Below are 15,246 nucleotides of genomic sequence, written 5' to 3'. Positions count from 1 at the left end.
AAGTAGAAATCCCTGACAATTTCAGTGGGACTCAGGCTGTGGAAGTCAAGCGCTGCCAAAGCAGAGGATCATGAAATCCCTGTACTGATTGCTACAGCAGCAGTCACAGTACTTAAACTTGCCGCAAATTCCCGAGCGATTATCCTTAAGTATACATCAGTTGGTCTCAAAACACAGAGCGAAACTCCCAATTGCGCAAACGGGTGCAGTGCAGGGGCCCATGACTAGAGCTGCAGGGCTGGGGGGCCAGAGCGGGCACTACGGGGCGCAAGGCTGCTGCACCCCGAACAGGCAGCACAGACTAAAAGACACCATTAGGGACTCAAGTCCCGGTAAGGCCAGCGCTCCCCTTGGGCTGGGCCCCAGCAATAGCTGCCTGCAACATATACCTCCGAGGATGACACAGAAAAGAGAAATCTGAAGATACAACTTAGCCTCTCCCTCCTCCTCCAAAAGATTTGCACTAATGAGTGACTCATGTCCCCAGAAATTAAAGCTTATTTCTCATCCATCTACTCCATCCTGAATGTTTTTGTAATTCTGATACTATCATCTGCAAGTTTCCAGTCCTTTCAAAGTATGGCTACACTAATGGTTTCAATAATACACCGTGATAATCAACTCCCACAGTCCAAGAATAGATTATTTTACAATAATATTTCTTTGCATCCATTTTAAATGTCACCTTTCAATTTGTTCAGATTCCTCATTACTATTGCATTATAAGAACGAGCTATCCTGTAAAGTTTAGGTGTTTTGCTACAAGGGCCTGGACAACCTGCTGTAGTTGACCCTGCTTTGAGCAGGGAGTGCTGGACTAGTCAATGCCCAGAGGCCCCGTCCAGCCTTAGCAATGCTGTGATTCTGTAATACTAGAACGGGTTTTTTTTTCCCCTCTAAGACATTGTCATTCCCCATCCCCCAAAGAAACTCTGAACTCCGAAAATGCTTCATAAAATCTCAGAGAATGTGAAGATTGGAGCCAGCCTCCCACAGGGGTTATTAGAAACAGCAGCTAGGGAAAGGAAGATTTGGGGGGTTTTAATGTGAAATTCCTTTTCCTTTTTTTTTTTTTAAATATAAAGACATAAACATCAAAATATTGCTCTACCAAACAAAAACTGTAGTATTTAATACATCCATTTATAATAGATACATATATATATATAAAGAGTAGAGTAAAAATATCCGAGAAGTACAGCAGAACATACTGCACAGGACTGCATCTTTCATTTAAACAGAGACCACAAACGTCATAAACACTATTTCATGTAGCTAGGTCTAGCAGAGCAAAAACAATGAAGACAGGACACAAGCTAAGTGTGTACACTTTGAAGTGCTTTGTATACTTGGATTGACACAGTCAAGCCCAGTCAATAAAATATAACTAATATACCTAAGCCACTGTTGGATCTGGAGCATTTTGGCAGGTGCAGACCCAGACATTTGGAGCATAACTGAGTTGAAGAAGAGGATTTCCAAGACTTTATGTCCATTGAAGGCCAGAACACAAATCTTCTGTGGTAACAAGTCTTTTTACCATACAGAATATTGCCACTTTGAGTATCAGAAAAAAAATTGTTATTCAAGCTTTTCTTTGAAATATTTTGGGAAAAAAGTATTTTAAGTGTTACCTTTGCACATGCCCCATGTTTCTTCAGCATTTATAGAACACCCAAAATGGCAGTGATCTAAACAGAGTGATACTTTCAAAGAGGCATGCTGGATCACTCAAGCCATGCTTCATATACCTTGAGAGGCGCCTTCAAGGCTGCTATGTTTCCGGCAACTTCACTACCAGAAAAGGTCATCAAAGGCCAAGATCTGCATGCCACATTTAGCCAGGCTTCCCACCGCCTTCAGTTTACTTTGACAACAAATATGAAAAACGGCAGGTGAATGTTCCTATGCCAGTTGCACAAAAGCCAAACAGGAGATACCTGCAGAACGTTAGCTAATTTTGTAACAGTCTGTCAGCCAGTAAGTGACTGCATGACACAGAGGAGGTTGAGACTTTTGAGGGAAAACAAAAGAGTAAAGAGAGAGAGAGAGTTTCAACCGTGCACGCACACGTGTCAGAGGTTTCAGGAACAAGACAGCAAGAACAGCAGCATGAGAACAAGGGAAAATACTGCCCCAGAGGCTCTGGAAAACTGCCACCACAGAGCAGGGCTTCTTTCTGTAATAAAAAAGATCTATCACCACCAGAATTAATGAGCAAAGCCAGTGTATATGAATATACTTTCAGTCATTCCTTAGGTTTTAGCTGGTCTTCTGAGAAAGTAGAACCTCGACATATTCAGGAGAGCCACCATTTCTGATTCCTATTGCTGTCTACCCTTTTTCACTCTGCATTTCTTTTTCTGGATAAACTCACAGTTATTCCTACACAATTTGCCCAGTTTTTTCAGCCCGTCCATTTAAAATGATAAAAACATTGATGGCAATTAAAGATTTGTAGTTAGACTCTGAAATTAATGTTTTTTTGATGTTTGAAAGGAGGTCCCCCTACCTAACTCTAGGGCTACCCAAATGAAGAAAGGCTACCCAGGTTCAAGAAAGCACAATACTACCATTTATAGTTGCATTACACTTGGAAGAATTTGGCATGTAAGTATAAACAGTTTCAAATAAGTGTCTTGCAGAATCTAAATAAAATCACCCCCAAAATATAAAAATTATTGTGTTGTACTTTTCAATATGCTTGTTTGTCTATAGCATCCATTAGTAACAAGTAGTCAAAATCCATCAGAAGTCTGGTTAGGCACAGGGCAAACTATAAGCATGCCACAAGTCTTAAGAGACTCTCCAAAGCTAACCCTACAATGTGCAGTGGAATGGTTTTATTTGGGATTAGTGAAAAAACATACTTTACGTAAAGTATTTTGGTTTTCTAACTAGCAGTAGGCTTTTCGTACTTTTGTGTTGGCTATGATAGCACTGAGACCAGCTCTCTATAACTGAGGCCTGAATTAGTATACATCTGCAACTGTTAGTGAAATCTACATTTTAGCACAGAATTAGGCCCAATTTTAAACCATTTAAGCCACAGTATAGTTCTTCTATAAGATAAGGATTAAAAAACCCGTATCTCAAAATCAGAAGAACTAAGGAGCAACTGTTCAGGTGTCAGAGTCACAGAATATATATCCCTCCATTTTCATTTACCATGTCTTAGATACTCAGGCTGCACAGCTGTGATGAGAAACCGAACAAAAATTTTCTAGAGCCTGATCAACAGCAGAACAAAGAAAAATGTTTGGTGGGAAATCAAAGAACAAAGTGAGCCTGATCTGATTTGCCTGTAGGGTATTCCCAAAATGCAATTTAATTCCTGAAATACTCTGTTATCTTTGCATTTCTCAGTGATACATACATAAAATATTTTTAAAATAGCGGGACTTAGAAGCCAACCCTCTCAGACAAACACCACAAACAGTTTTATGTGCTGTTGTAGTAAAAATGCTACAATCACACAACACCTACAGTAAGTTATTCTGATTTAAAACAGATCAGAACATTTCTTACTTCAGTTGCTTTCCCATAGTTCATATGTTTGGTTTAAAGTTGCAGTAGATAAGCAGATATATTTGTATAAATATACTTGCTTATTACTCCACATCAATTAGTGCTTTAAACACAGATTTTGCAGTGGGGAGGGGAGCCGTGTGTTCTGGTTTCATCCAGGATAGAGTTAATTTTCTTCATAGAAGCCAGTGTGAGTCTATGTTTTGGCTCTGGGATGAGAAAATGTTGATAACATGCTGATGCTTTGAGCTGTTGCTGAGTACCCAAGGACAGCCCAGCTTCTCGCGCTGGCCGGCCAGCGAGCAGGCTGGAGGTGCCCGTGGAGCTGAAGGGGACGCAGCCAGGACAGCTGACCCAGGCTGGCCAAAGAGATATTCCATACCATATGACGTCATGCTCGATATATAAAGTTGGGATGAAGAAGGAGGAAGGGGCAGAGGGTCGTTCGGAGTGATGGTGTCTGTCTTCCCAAGGAACCATTACGTGTGATGCAGCCCTGCTTGCCTGGAGATGGCTGAACCCCTGCCTGCCCATGGGGAGTGGTGAATGGAGTCCTTGTTTTGCCCTGCTTGCATGCACAGCTCTTGCTTTACCTATTAAGCTGTCTTTATCTCAAACCATGAGTTTCCTCACTTTTCCAATTCTCTCCCCCATCCCACTGTGGGGGAGTGCGCGAGTGGCTGCGTGGGTGTGGAGTAATCGCTGAGGGGTACTTTGGAAATTTACCTTCTAAGAACAGCCTTGAAACCAGGTGGAACGTAGCACTCATGTACAACGGGTCTGTGCCATGGAGACTCCCTGGATGGCCTTGGATGTTGGCAACATCAAGGGCACCTGGTGTGCTGACTCTGGGAGAGATGGAGCGGATGGAGACCTTGCGGCCACGCTCTGTGAACAGGGGAGTTTAGGGATGCACAGTATCTACATTGATAAGCTGCGCTTGCAATGTCCTGGGCCAAGGACCTGTCAACTTTGATGAAGTGCTGTACTTGGAGTGAACTTTGCTAATGATAATATCATTATAATACTAAAATGCACACCCCTCTCAAAAGTTACCACCCTCCCAAGGTGCGACCCCTCCTCAATGAGCGTGCACACTGAATTTTTCCTAGTCTGTACCTTTAAACGCGAAGCGAGAGAATTCTGAACCAATCCTGATAAAGGTATGTATGACTAGAGTCACTCAAGCTCCACCTGCAAAGTAAAATACTATAAAATAATGTTTTACGAGCTGGATGTTAGGGAAGATACCATCGTCGTGTACTATTCTAACTTCTGGGATCAGTCGACGGGCTGAGCCTCTCTTCCCCCCCATCGGGACGCCGTTGGGTAAGATTCGAACACTTGGTCATATCAAGTGCCTCCCCGGGAAACTTAGAAATCTCTATAGAGTCACTTTATATCTTTTAACGCGTTTATAGCCAAGTAGTGTCACTCATATTTTTGATATTTGCACTTGCTTGCAGACAGTGAATTTATCACCGGCAATCCAAAGAACCTGTGTATCTGTTGCTTCAATAAATCACACTATTGATTGACTCAGCCGTGCGTGTGTGTCCCTGAACGCGACCGTACCTCTGAGTGCGGCCGTGTTAGTTCAGGAGGTGTCCGGCCGAGCAGGTAGTGTGATGTTAGTAGTGCATCCGGACCTGTGATAGTCCAACGAAGGTGTTGGGCGTGACTGGACTACTAACGCTGACTTTGGGCATCACTCAGAACCTAAGCTCAGCCGCCCCCAGTCCCTCTGATATCTGAGGATCGACTGGAAAGCAAGGGGGTTTAGTTTCTGCCAAATTGCTTTGCCTCTTAACGCAACAGTGGGGCTTAGTTGCCAGCTGGGGCTAAACCATGACACCATGTTAAGAGGATGACTTTCAGCCACAGATTTTCATAATCTAGCTTTTTTTTTTTTTTTTAAATTAAATTCACCAGAGGATAACTGCAGTGGGAGCACACACATCTAAGAGGAGCTCATTTGGGGAGGATACAGTACACTAATGTGCCCCAGTGCAGAAAGGAGGGAAAGAAAGTTGTGTTACTTTAAAGGAAGATTGCTCAGATTCTGCAGTATTCAAAAGAAGTAAAAAATAAAGATGGAAAAAAGTATCTTGAGAGAACTGAGCTGGAGAGAGGAGGATGGGGGATCGAATTTAAATTAACTCAAAACCCTAACTGGAAATATAAATTGTATGAAAATTAATATAAGCTGTATGAAAATTCAAAGTGATAGACAATTATGTTTGAAAGCATGAAAGCAAGAACAGCCACTTTGTCACTTTCTACACTCTCTCATTTCACAGCTTTATTTCACAATATTTTTTGTTTTGTTTTTGTTTGCCATCCTCTGAAGAAAGGATCAGCTTAATGCACTGGCCTGGTTAGAGAGTGAAGATACATTTATTTCAAACGCATGTAAGATTGTGATATTCCCCATCAGCATGTAAATGCTGAGAATAAAAAAAAAAAGTTCGAATTAACAAATTGCATACCCAAGATAAAAGAGGAAAAGAGACAAAGACATTTACATTTAGCAGCTTAAATCTCAGAAAACTTGGATTCACATCGATTTTTCAACTTCCTAAAGAAAAGGAAACTGGGTTCTGTATTTAAAACTCAGGCCTTTCAAACAAAGTACCAGCTATACCTGTTAAGCTCCCTCTTCTGGCTAATTAATAAAATTGCTTAGATTTTGCACGCTTAAGTTCCAATTTTCCAAGTTATGTTCTATCAATAAAAATCAAAGTTATTAAAAATCTGTAAAGAAGCTTTGATATTGAAATATGCAACGTAAGTGCTCAACTTTAGACAGTGCCCTCCTCCTGTTGTCTCACACTAACAAGTTGCACACACAAAAAAAAAAAAAATCCATGTACTATGTAGTGATAGCTCTGCAAACAGAGCTTGACTAGAACAACCATCTAGACCTGTAATAAATTTATAAACACCACTGCATATTTTCCGATATCAGATATCCAATCCAACCCGAAATTTCTGTGTTCAAAACATATCAGACTAGTTAATTAGTCCCCAAAGTATACCTTTCCTTGTTCTAGCTAAAATTAGAATTGTGTAACAAAAATACTAATACATGTTCTAGAAAATGTAAGTGTTGAAAATGAGGGAAATGTACCACACAAACTGAAGCTGTCTCCATTCCAGGATTTTCCATCACAAAGTAATCGCAGGGGGCACGGGGGATATAACCACCCGATTTATTTGTCAGTAAAATGGGAAGACGGACAAAAAAACACCCAGTAGGCAGAACAGTGGCATGTCACCTCTGCCTCATCTGACCGAAAGTTGTTTTCCAGTTCACTCAGAAAAGTCATTTATATTTGTGTCCTTCAACTAAATAAAAAAGAAACATAGCCTCCTCTACGCTTTTTCCATAAAGGAAGAAGAGTAACCCAAGAGCTCCAGCTACTGCAAGCACCAAAATCCCTCTGCTGCACTGCTGTTTTCTGTCACTGTTCCATGGAAATGCCAAAAAAAAATTGTAAAATACAGTTCAGTCTAGAGAGATGCAGAATTCATCATCCTCTACAAGCAGATAAATAGCCATCTCATAGTGGTAAACTAATTACAAGTTATCAGTATTTACCTTATGCACTGACTTACCTTACTGACATTAGGACAGTTGCTATAGCTGGTATGTTGAAAGCAGAAAGAATTTCACTCTGTTAACAGCTGCAAAAATTAGCAGAGCTTAGCTAATTAGAGGTGGTTTTCAAACTTAACAGGCTTGCACTTTTAACTGAACGTTCAAATGAGCTTTCTAGATACTGATCTCTTTCTTTTCCCTTGCTGATATTTAACGGAAACAGAATTAACATGAATTACTTTTAAACAGGAAAGTATCACCAACAGACTTCAGTATTTCAGTTCCATTCATCCTAACCAACATTTTTTAATTGAAACTGTCAATTTAGTTACATTGTTAAATAATTGCAAACATGGAGACAGAACTTATTCTAGCAGTAAACTCTGTTCTGTCACCAATAGGAATTTTAAGCCTGTTCACCTAGCTTTTTAACACTGAAGTGGTTCTCATCAGCATAGCTGTACAATGATGTTGTCCTCTTACAAAACATCCTGCTGAAAAGTATCATGGCATTTTCAGGAATAAAAGGTAAACTTTCTAATGACATTCAGGATAAAAAACATACCGAAAAATCCTAGGAAAAAAAGATTCAATTCCAATTCTATCTTAAGACAGGTATTTTCGCTAACTTTGGCTCCCAGTATTTCCTTGTTCATCACAGATATACAAAAGAAAGAAAACAGTATTTAGGTATCTAAGAGAATAAAGCTGATTTATTAAATAAATTATTTGGAGAATCAGGAAAACTGGGAAAAAATGGACACTCAGCAATAACAAGAAAGGGCACGTGAAGGGAAATTAATAAATCCACAACAGAGGAAACAAGACAGAGAGGGCTGAAGGCTTGAAAAGGAACATTTAATGGAGAACTCCTCCTGGGATGAGACTTGCACAGTCAGATTCAGCAACCAGTCCTCACCAAACTACCATAAATTCTTGAGACAGAATGAAGATGTAGTGGCAGCTACAGGCCTCAATTTGTAGATACAGATGTCTTAAGCCAACAGTCACCCTCATTGTGGAGCAGTGAAATTAATGACAAACAGAACTTGGCAAAATTTTTCATTTTCTGCTAAAACCTAAGTCATTGCAGATGATTTCTGTGGAAACGACAATTCAAAGCAAAAGGAAAGTACTATGTAGAGGAGTGTGAAAATCACAATTCCAGATGGAAACACCACACAGAGGATAAAAAAAAAAATTCATTCCGCTGTGGGTTTTCATTATTTCAATTACTATAGTAGCATGATGGCTCCTTTGTAAAAGCCAAGATGCACTCGCTGCCAAGCCATTTTTATGAGATTTCTATCATAACTGTAAATGAAGGCAGACAGTGCAGTCAAACTCCACAAATCATTTCTCATTAAACACTGTATTGATCTTCAATCCAGCTAATGAAAGGCCTTGAAGGGAAATTCATTTCATGTTTATGCCATTACTGGACCTTCATCCCAAGTGAAATCAAAAATCTGTTTCTACATGCAAAAGCTTAAAAGAACCATGACCATAAAAGATCAGATCCCACTGCAGATCAGACTTGAACCATACTTACTGCCACAGAAGACATGACTGAGACACAGCCTCTACAGTAAAATGATGCAGGATGATCTGATGATTCACGTTAAATCTCATTACAGTCTCTGGAAGTTAGACTAGCTGCTTCTATCATGTACGTGATTATATAACCCTTGCAAAACTCATTAGCCTTAAACCCAATAATTCTAAATACTTGTATTCATATGATTTATTCTGCAGCTCTGCTAAGAGCTTGGCTTCAAAGTCATGAACTGGGGGCTCCAAGATGGAAGGCAACTCACTGGTGCTGCAGTGTGGGAACGCTCACATTCCAACGGTCAGGCAGTGAGAGGCAAATCCATTTCACAGCTCTGTCGTGAGGGACAGACCAAGTTCCAAGCAGCTGGCAGCGGACCTGTGGGGCATTTATTTGCCGATGGCCGTGGAAAAGGCTAAACAGATACAATCAGCCAACTTTGGGCTGGAACAGAAGGACAAGTGGTGGAATCAATACACAAGTCATCTAATAAACTGCCTCAGGACCAGCACAGATCATGAACCAAGTCCATACTATTTTACAGCACAAGTTTATAATAACAGCAGTTATTCTAAATAATGTTTTTCACTTCAGGTCAAATAGGTGCCAGAAAGACATGCTTTAACATTTGGAATTTTTTAGAAAATGTCCAAAATTCAGGTTTTGGCGGGGGTGGGGTGGCGGTGGGGCGGTAGTGGGGCAGTGGTTGGTGGTGGTGCTGGAGTTGGGGGAAGAAGCATGTTTTTCTTGAATATCAATTGTAGGCATACAACACTTCCACAAGACAGCAGCTCTGATTCATCTACATGTTATCTTATTAGGGTGCCATTCAAGAACATATAAATAGGAATGTTCTAAAGGAGGTCAATTTTGGCTTTTTTCTCATGTCAATTGGAATTATTTTTTTAATAAAAGCATAATGCCCACTGATGTAAAACATATAGCTGAAGAAAAACAAAACCTCTTTTTTTAATTTGTACTCACTTATTTTAAAAAGTATATATTGTAGGAGCAAATCTAGAATAACAAAAAGCCATGAAGTCATTAAAATTAAAAACCAAAAGACAGGGTTCCAAATGGGATTCTGGTGGTTTGGGAGTAGATAGGAGAGTGTGTGAAGCACTGAAAATCTGACAAACTAAAGATCTCTGTGAAGAGATAAAAGCAAAGATACAGGGACTGAGGATGAGCTTTATACATGACAGAAAGCCTGCAAAAGCTACTTTGACTCTTCTATTTCTAACTGATAGTAACATTTTGTATCACAGAGAAGGACATCCTTTACACATTGATCTAATAAAACAGATGCTATGTCATCATAACAACATCATTTAGGTCTTCCACTACTTTTTCCACCAATAAGTCTCAAAATGTTCTGTAAAAGTGACTCATCACCTTTTTTTACAAAAAGAATAAACAAAGAAATAAAGTTTGCTCAAGGTCAGGTGGATATTTAAAAGCAGAACTAAAATCAGAGTTATTTCATGTTTTCAACTCAACAATAATACAGTCTACCTAAAAAGTCTCATTTTTTCATTAGTAAAAATGTGTGTGGGTTTGTTTGGTTTTTTTTTAAACTATTCCACCTTAGTATTGCATCAACACGTAGTCTACTATTTCGGTATTTAACATACTGATAATAATGCCCTCATTTAACACAGCTAGCCTTTTAGCTAGTAAATCTTCTAGTCTGTCTTATTTTCTATTTTGATCCTTAGAATTTTTGACCCTTATTTTGATTCTTAATTTGATCCTTATTTTCTATTTTGATCCGTTAGAATCCATTCTAATGATTCATTTCAAAGGTTTTGTTATACTTCTGTCTGTGACTGGCATTTTGAAAGTATTCTTTTATGAAGTCTTTTCATAACTTTTCAGTAAATCACTACCAGACTTCTTAGAAACAGGATACAAAACTAAGCAAAAGCACCCTTGCTTTTACACTCTGTAACTCCCTGCATTCAGACAACTGACCTGGAAATCTAGAGTTTAATGACATTAATGCAATTTTCTTTTATTGAACACAGTCCTTCATGCAAATCTATGCAAAATCTTTTATGATATTCAGGAATACAAGACAGAAGCTAATGACAACCAAAAAAAAAAAAAAAGAAAAAGCAAACAAAAACTTACAAGCTTATAAACCATCTCCCTGACAAAGCAGGAGTTTCTTTCCAATGTGGACCAATACAAACAGTAAACTGCAGACAAGCTTAGTAAAAAATAACAGGGAGAACACATTAAAGCTCTTTAAACAAGATTAAACAGCAGTATAAAAGTGAAAAAGAAACTACAAAAGTTAAGTGTGAAAATAAAATGTGAAAATGAAACATAAATTAAAGTGCTGCAATTCAAGATGGCAACTCCAAAAACTAGGATCAACAAAAAGGATGGATCTCCCCTGGCCCATTGTCTTCCTTTTGTGATTATGAGTGGGCAGAGCTTTAGAAAACAATTTCAAGAACATTGTCATAAAGCATCTTTCTGGTCGCACTAAAGAGAGAAACTTAAAAGTTTGTGTAAAATTACAATTTCTTGACTCCAGAAATTCCAGAGTTAAGATATCAAATTTTGACCGGGGGGGGACACGTACAGACGGACGGACAGACGACACGACTGGGAGGGTGGTGAGGGAGATAAAAAGTCAAACTATTTTCCTTCAGAAATATGCATAAAATTAAAATATATGCAGGATGTTTTCTACCCTGGTGAGAGAATTACCAGAGGAAAACACGCCTAGCAGTCCAGTAGACAAACTGTCACAGCTTGCACATGATTGAAGGCTGAGACAAGAGTGACATTGTGCACACAGATTGTACTGATGAAAAGATACCATCAGCCTTTTACCTTCAAACATAACGCACATGTTGCAATCATGTCATTCCTTCTAAGGTGGAATGACCAGACACATATCCCAGGTAGCAAGATGATGTCTCAGGAGCTGCAGAAACAGCAGAAGCTTTCACTGCACTGAATCCTCAAACTATATACATGTATCTAGGAAAAACCTCCTGTGTTCTGAGTGGAAAGAACACTATTTCACATATATTTTTTTATACAACAGCTTCCTCTTTCTGTATGGAAATATACTCTGCAGGCATGAAAAAACAGTGCATCTACTTACTGCAGCACAACTGAAATGATGGGGAGTTTGGAAATGTAACTGCTAAGCAGCTGGCCACTAGACTACTACTCATGGTTTTAGTTAACAGACTACTAAATATCCAGACAAGATAAAGGCAATGACCAATGAGAAAAGGGACAGTAAGCAACGTTGATTTAAAAGTACACACACAGTCTCAACACATGGAGCTGATAACAAGCAAAGTCTGGATTTTTGCTTAGAGTATGGGTAAAGTAATTAACAAAGTCTTAAAGAAACATGATAAGGCTTTTCTAGAAGCTAATAAAAAACTGAAAAACGGAATACAAGATTTACAGTGATCTGCTTTGAAATATAGATAAACTTAACTTCAATAGTTTGGAGTCCAGCTGATGAAAAGCATTATGCTTGCTACCTGCCATAATTTCTGAGGAGAGGAACCTGGGTGATGAATCTGCTCTTAAATTGCATCTTTAGCTGAAGTGGCTAGTAAGACTGTGAGGGATTGACATGAGAAATGGAGTTTGGAACAGATGCTATTAAAACGGATTAGCTTGTAAAGGGCTGGTCCTGGGCTAGCCAAGTGAGTCGGTTACTGAAGCAATCAATTGCAGCTACTGGGAAGCAACCCCACAAGGAACAGGCAACCAACACCATTTACTCTTTACAAAATGTTTCCTTGCCTAGTCGGATCTTAGCATACTAAGAATGCTCAGATACACATTTGTTCAACTGTGTATCCAAAATATACTACACATAAATACTCTTCGAACACTATTTTGAAAGGCCTTGTTGCTCTGTTACTAGTAAGAATCTCCACGCTACCTCTCAAGAAGTTTTACAACAAAATGTTCCTCGATGCTACCGAGTGCTGACTAAGTTTAACATTAAAAAAGATGTCTAGTCTTCACAACCCAGAAACCATGCTGGTTTAAAATAGTAAAATAGTATCATACCCGCACTGGGGAAAAGTATGTTTACACAGAAAACAGTTTCATACCCAACAGGAAATTCAAGTCAAACAACATTTAAACACAAATGATGTTATTATCTGGAGCTTTTAGCAAAACCAGACTTTAGTACAGAAATATATGCACTTGTTTACATTAGGTATTACATACGTGAATAATAATCCCAAAGGAGTTACTCCTTCCGCAGGAGACAAATATAATTTCTTACCTTTGGCCATTTGGGATTTAGAAGTCGTGCTTTGATTGCATCATCCAGGGCCTTGTCATACTGTTGGATTTTCATGTAGGCTGCTGAACGATTACTGTAGAGAATGCAGTTCTGAGGATCAACTCCCAAAGCCTCATTGTACAACACGATTGCTGTATGAAAATCACCATCATGGCAAGCCTGGTTGCTCTGGCGAACTTTCTCAACAAATTCAGCTTTGCTCAACATGGGACTGTCAGGACTTCTTCTCCCAAAAGATTTTGATCCAAGGAAAGCAAGCTGGGGAGGGAGAAGAGGGAGAAATTATATGCTAGTGTTAAGAAATGCTACTCAAAAAAGGAGAGAAGCACCCCCAAAATATTAGAAACTGTACAGCAGAAATTAAAGCCACCAGCATTACCACAGAACAAATTATGAATTCAGAATCAGATTCTTTAAAAAGTAAATTGTTTATCAATTGACTTTTTGGGTGGTACAGAAGTAACAGGAGAGCACCTTATAAAACATACCATTCCCTATGAAGGATGTCTTCTAGAAGACATATTGCCTTCTTCAGGCGTAAGACTAGCTGTAGTCTACTTTAGTACGCTGCACTTCACGTATCTACAAGTTTTCTTTCTTTTTTTTTCATTCTACAAAGCACAGTCACGTGGTAAGGAAGTCTATCTGAATAGGCAGCAGGTGTGAATGTGAAGATGATACCAGTATATCCAAAGTTTTATACACAGATCACACAGAAGCACATGCATGCGCAGACAATGGAAGAATGTATAATTCTCTTCAAACCAAAGAACTTGCACTGGTACGTCTGCTCATAAACCTCTATATCCAGCTACTTGCAGGCTGTAAATTGTTCATAAATGGGAAGGATGAGTCTTTGGAACTGGGTATACTCACAAAAATTAGTAGGGCACATGATTTTTTTTAGCAACAGAACAGTCATCATTGGCAGAGCCACCTTCCCGGATTGACTATCTCAGGCAATACAAAATAACAAGAAACAAACAAACAAACAAACAGTTTAAGCCTTCTAATTATAAAGATTATTATTTAAAGTGAGCTGTAGAAGTCATAATTCCATTGATTCTGGTACAGCTTTTCTCCTCATTTAACTTTCTACATTCCTTATTTTCCTCAGCCAGTCATCTGCAGTCAGTAACTGCTTTTGTCATGTATGCCCCACTGTCTCCCAAGAACCCTCAGAAATTCGGCAAGAATATCTTTGTACAACTCTGATTACAAGACAGTTGTGAATTCTGCAGTAACCGTATCTGGTAACAGGCAACATATATATATGGTAACACACAAAGTACTTGGAAATATTCATTAAAGGTTTAGACTACTACAGTTGAGATTGGTGTCATCCATTTTAGTCCTGCAGACTGAAAAAGGTTAAGAATAGCACATATTGTTACCACAACACAAGAACTGCAGGGCTTAAATATATTACCAGAGCAAGCTGAGGCATATTTTAAGGAGGAAAAGGAAGCAAACTAAATGACATCCTGTCTCAAGCATAAAAATGGACTATAGACTTCTCTTTTTTTTCTCTTAAGTGAAACAACAATAGAACGGCATCAAATTAGAAACTACTGATCTCTTCTTTTCCTTATAATTATACCAGTTTTTTTCTGACAGGTGTTTGTCCAAACTCTTTCTAAACTTCTGTGCCTGAGTAAAACATGGAGTCTCCTTCAGTAATCTCATTACACTACTTCATGATTTTCATAATTAAAATTTTTCCTAATATGCACCCTAAATCACTTTTGTCTCAGTAAATGTACTGTTTCTTGTCCTGTCTACAGTAGACCAAACCAAAATCTTTGTTCCTTTCATCTGTGTAGTTGCCCTTTATATAATACTCCTGCTAATATGTAGCTTGACTTATGATTACTATTACCATTACTATGAATGGCAGTATAAAAAGCAAATTTCTGCATCCTTGAAAATTCATTCCATATGCAGTACATCTTTAAAGGCACTGCCATCCTACTTTGCTACGTCAATCAAATTTACAAACAGCAACTTCATATATTCTCAAGTACTGGCAGGAAAATCACTCTGCTTTGAGGAACAGCCCAAATTTTACGGCTGAACACACTGCTTTATGCCAAGCACCACAATAACTCACACATTTGTGTGTATTTGACCATAAACTTCATCATGTAGTCAGTTTGCCATGACCTGAGAAGTTGCAAGAACAGAATATGAAGATTCAGAAGCTACTACATGAGTACATGTTCAAGCACAAAGATCAGGAAGCCCTGAGAAAGCTCTTTAGTC

The 15,246-nt window shown here is 38.9% G+C and overlaps 1 protein-coding gene across 2 annotated transcripts in view; it reads right to left on the bottom strand.

Moving 5' to 3' along the window:
* Nucleotides 1-15,246, bottom strand: part of TTC28 (tetratricopeptide repeat domain 28) — a gene marked incomplete at both ends in the record, with an annotated part of 206,315 nt that overhangs the window by 177,799 nt on the left and 13,270 nt on the right. For both annotated transcript variants that reach the window (XM_082007850.1, XM_082007851.1), the window contains one exon: nt 12,964-13,242. In XM_082007850.1, the coding sequence (XP_081863976.1) occupies nt 12,964-13,242 (279 nt within the window). The remainder of the gene's footprint in view (nt 1-12,963; nt 13,243-15,246) is intronic.

Source organism: Phaethon aethereus, assembly GCF_964289735.1.
Source record: "Phaethon aethereus genome assembly, chromosome: 17".
NCBI classification, from domain to species: Eukaryota; Metazoa; Chordata; class Aves; order Phaethontiformes; family Phaethontidae; genus Phaethon; species Phaethon aethereus.
This window is presented reverse-complemented; position numbering and strand designations above follow the sequence as displayed.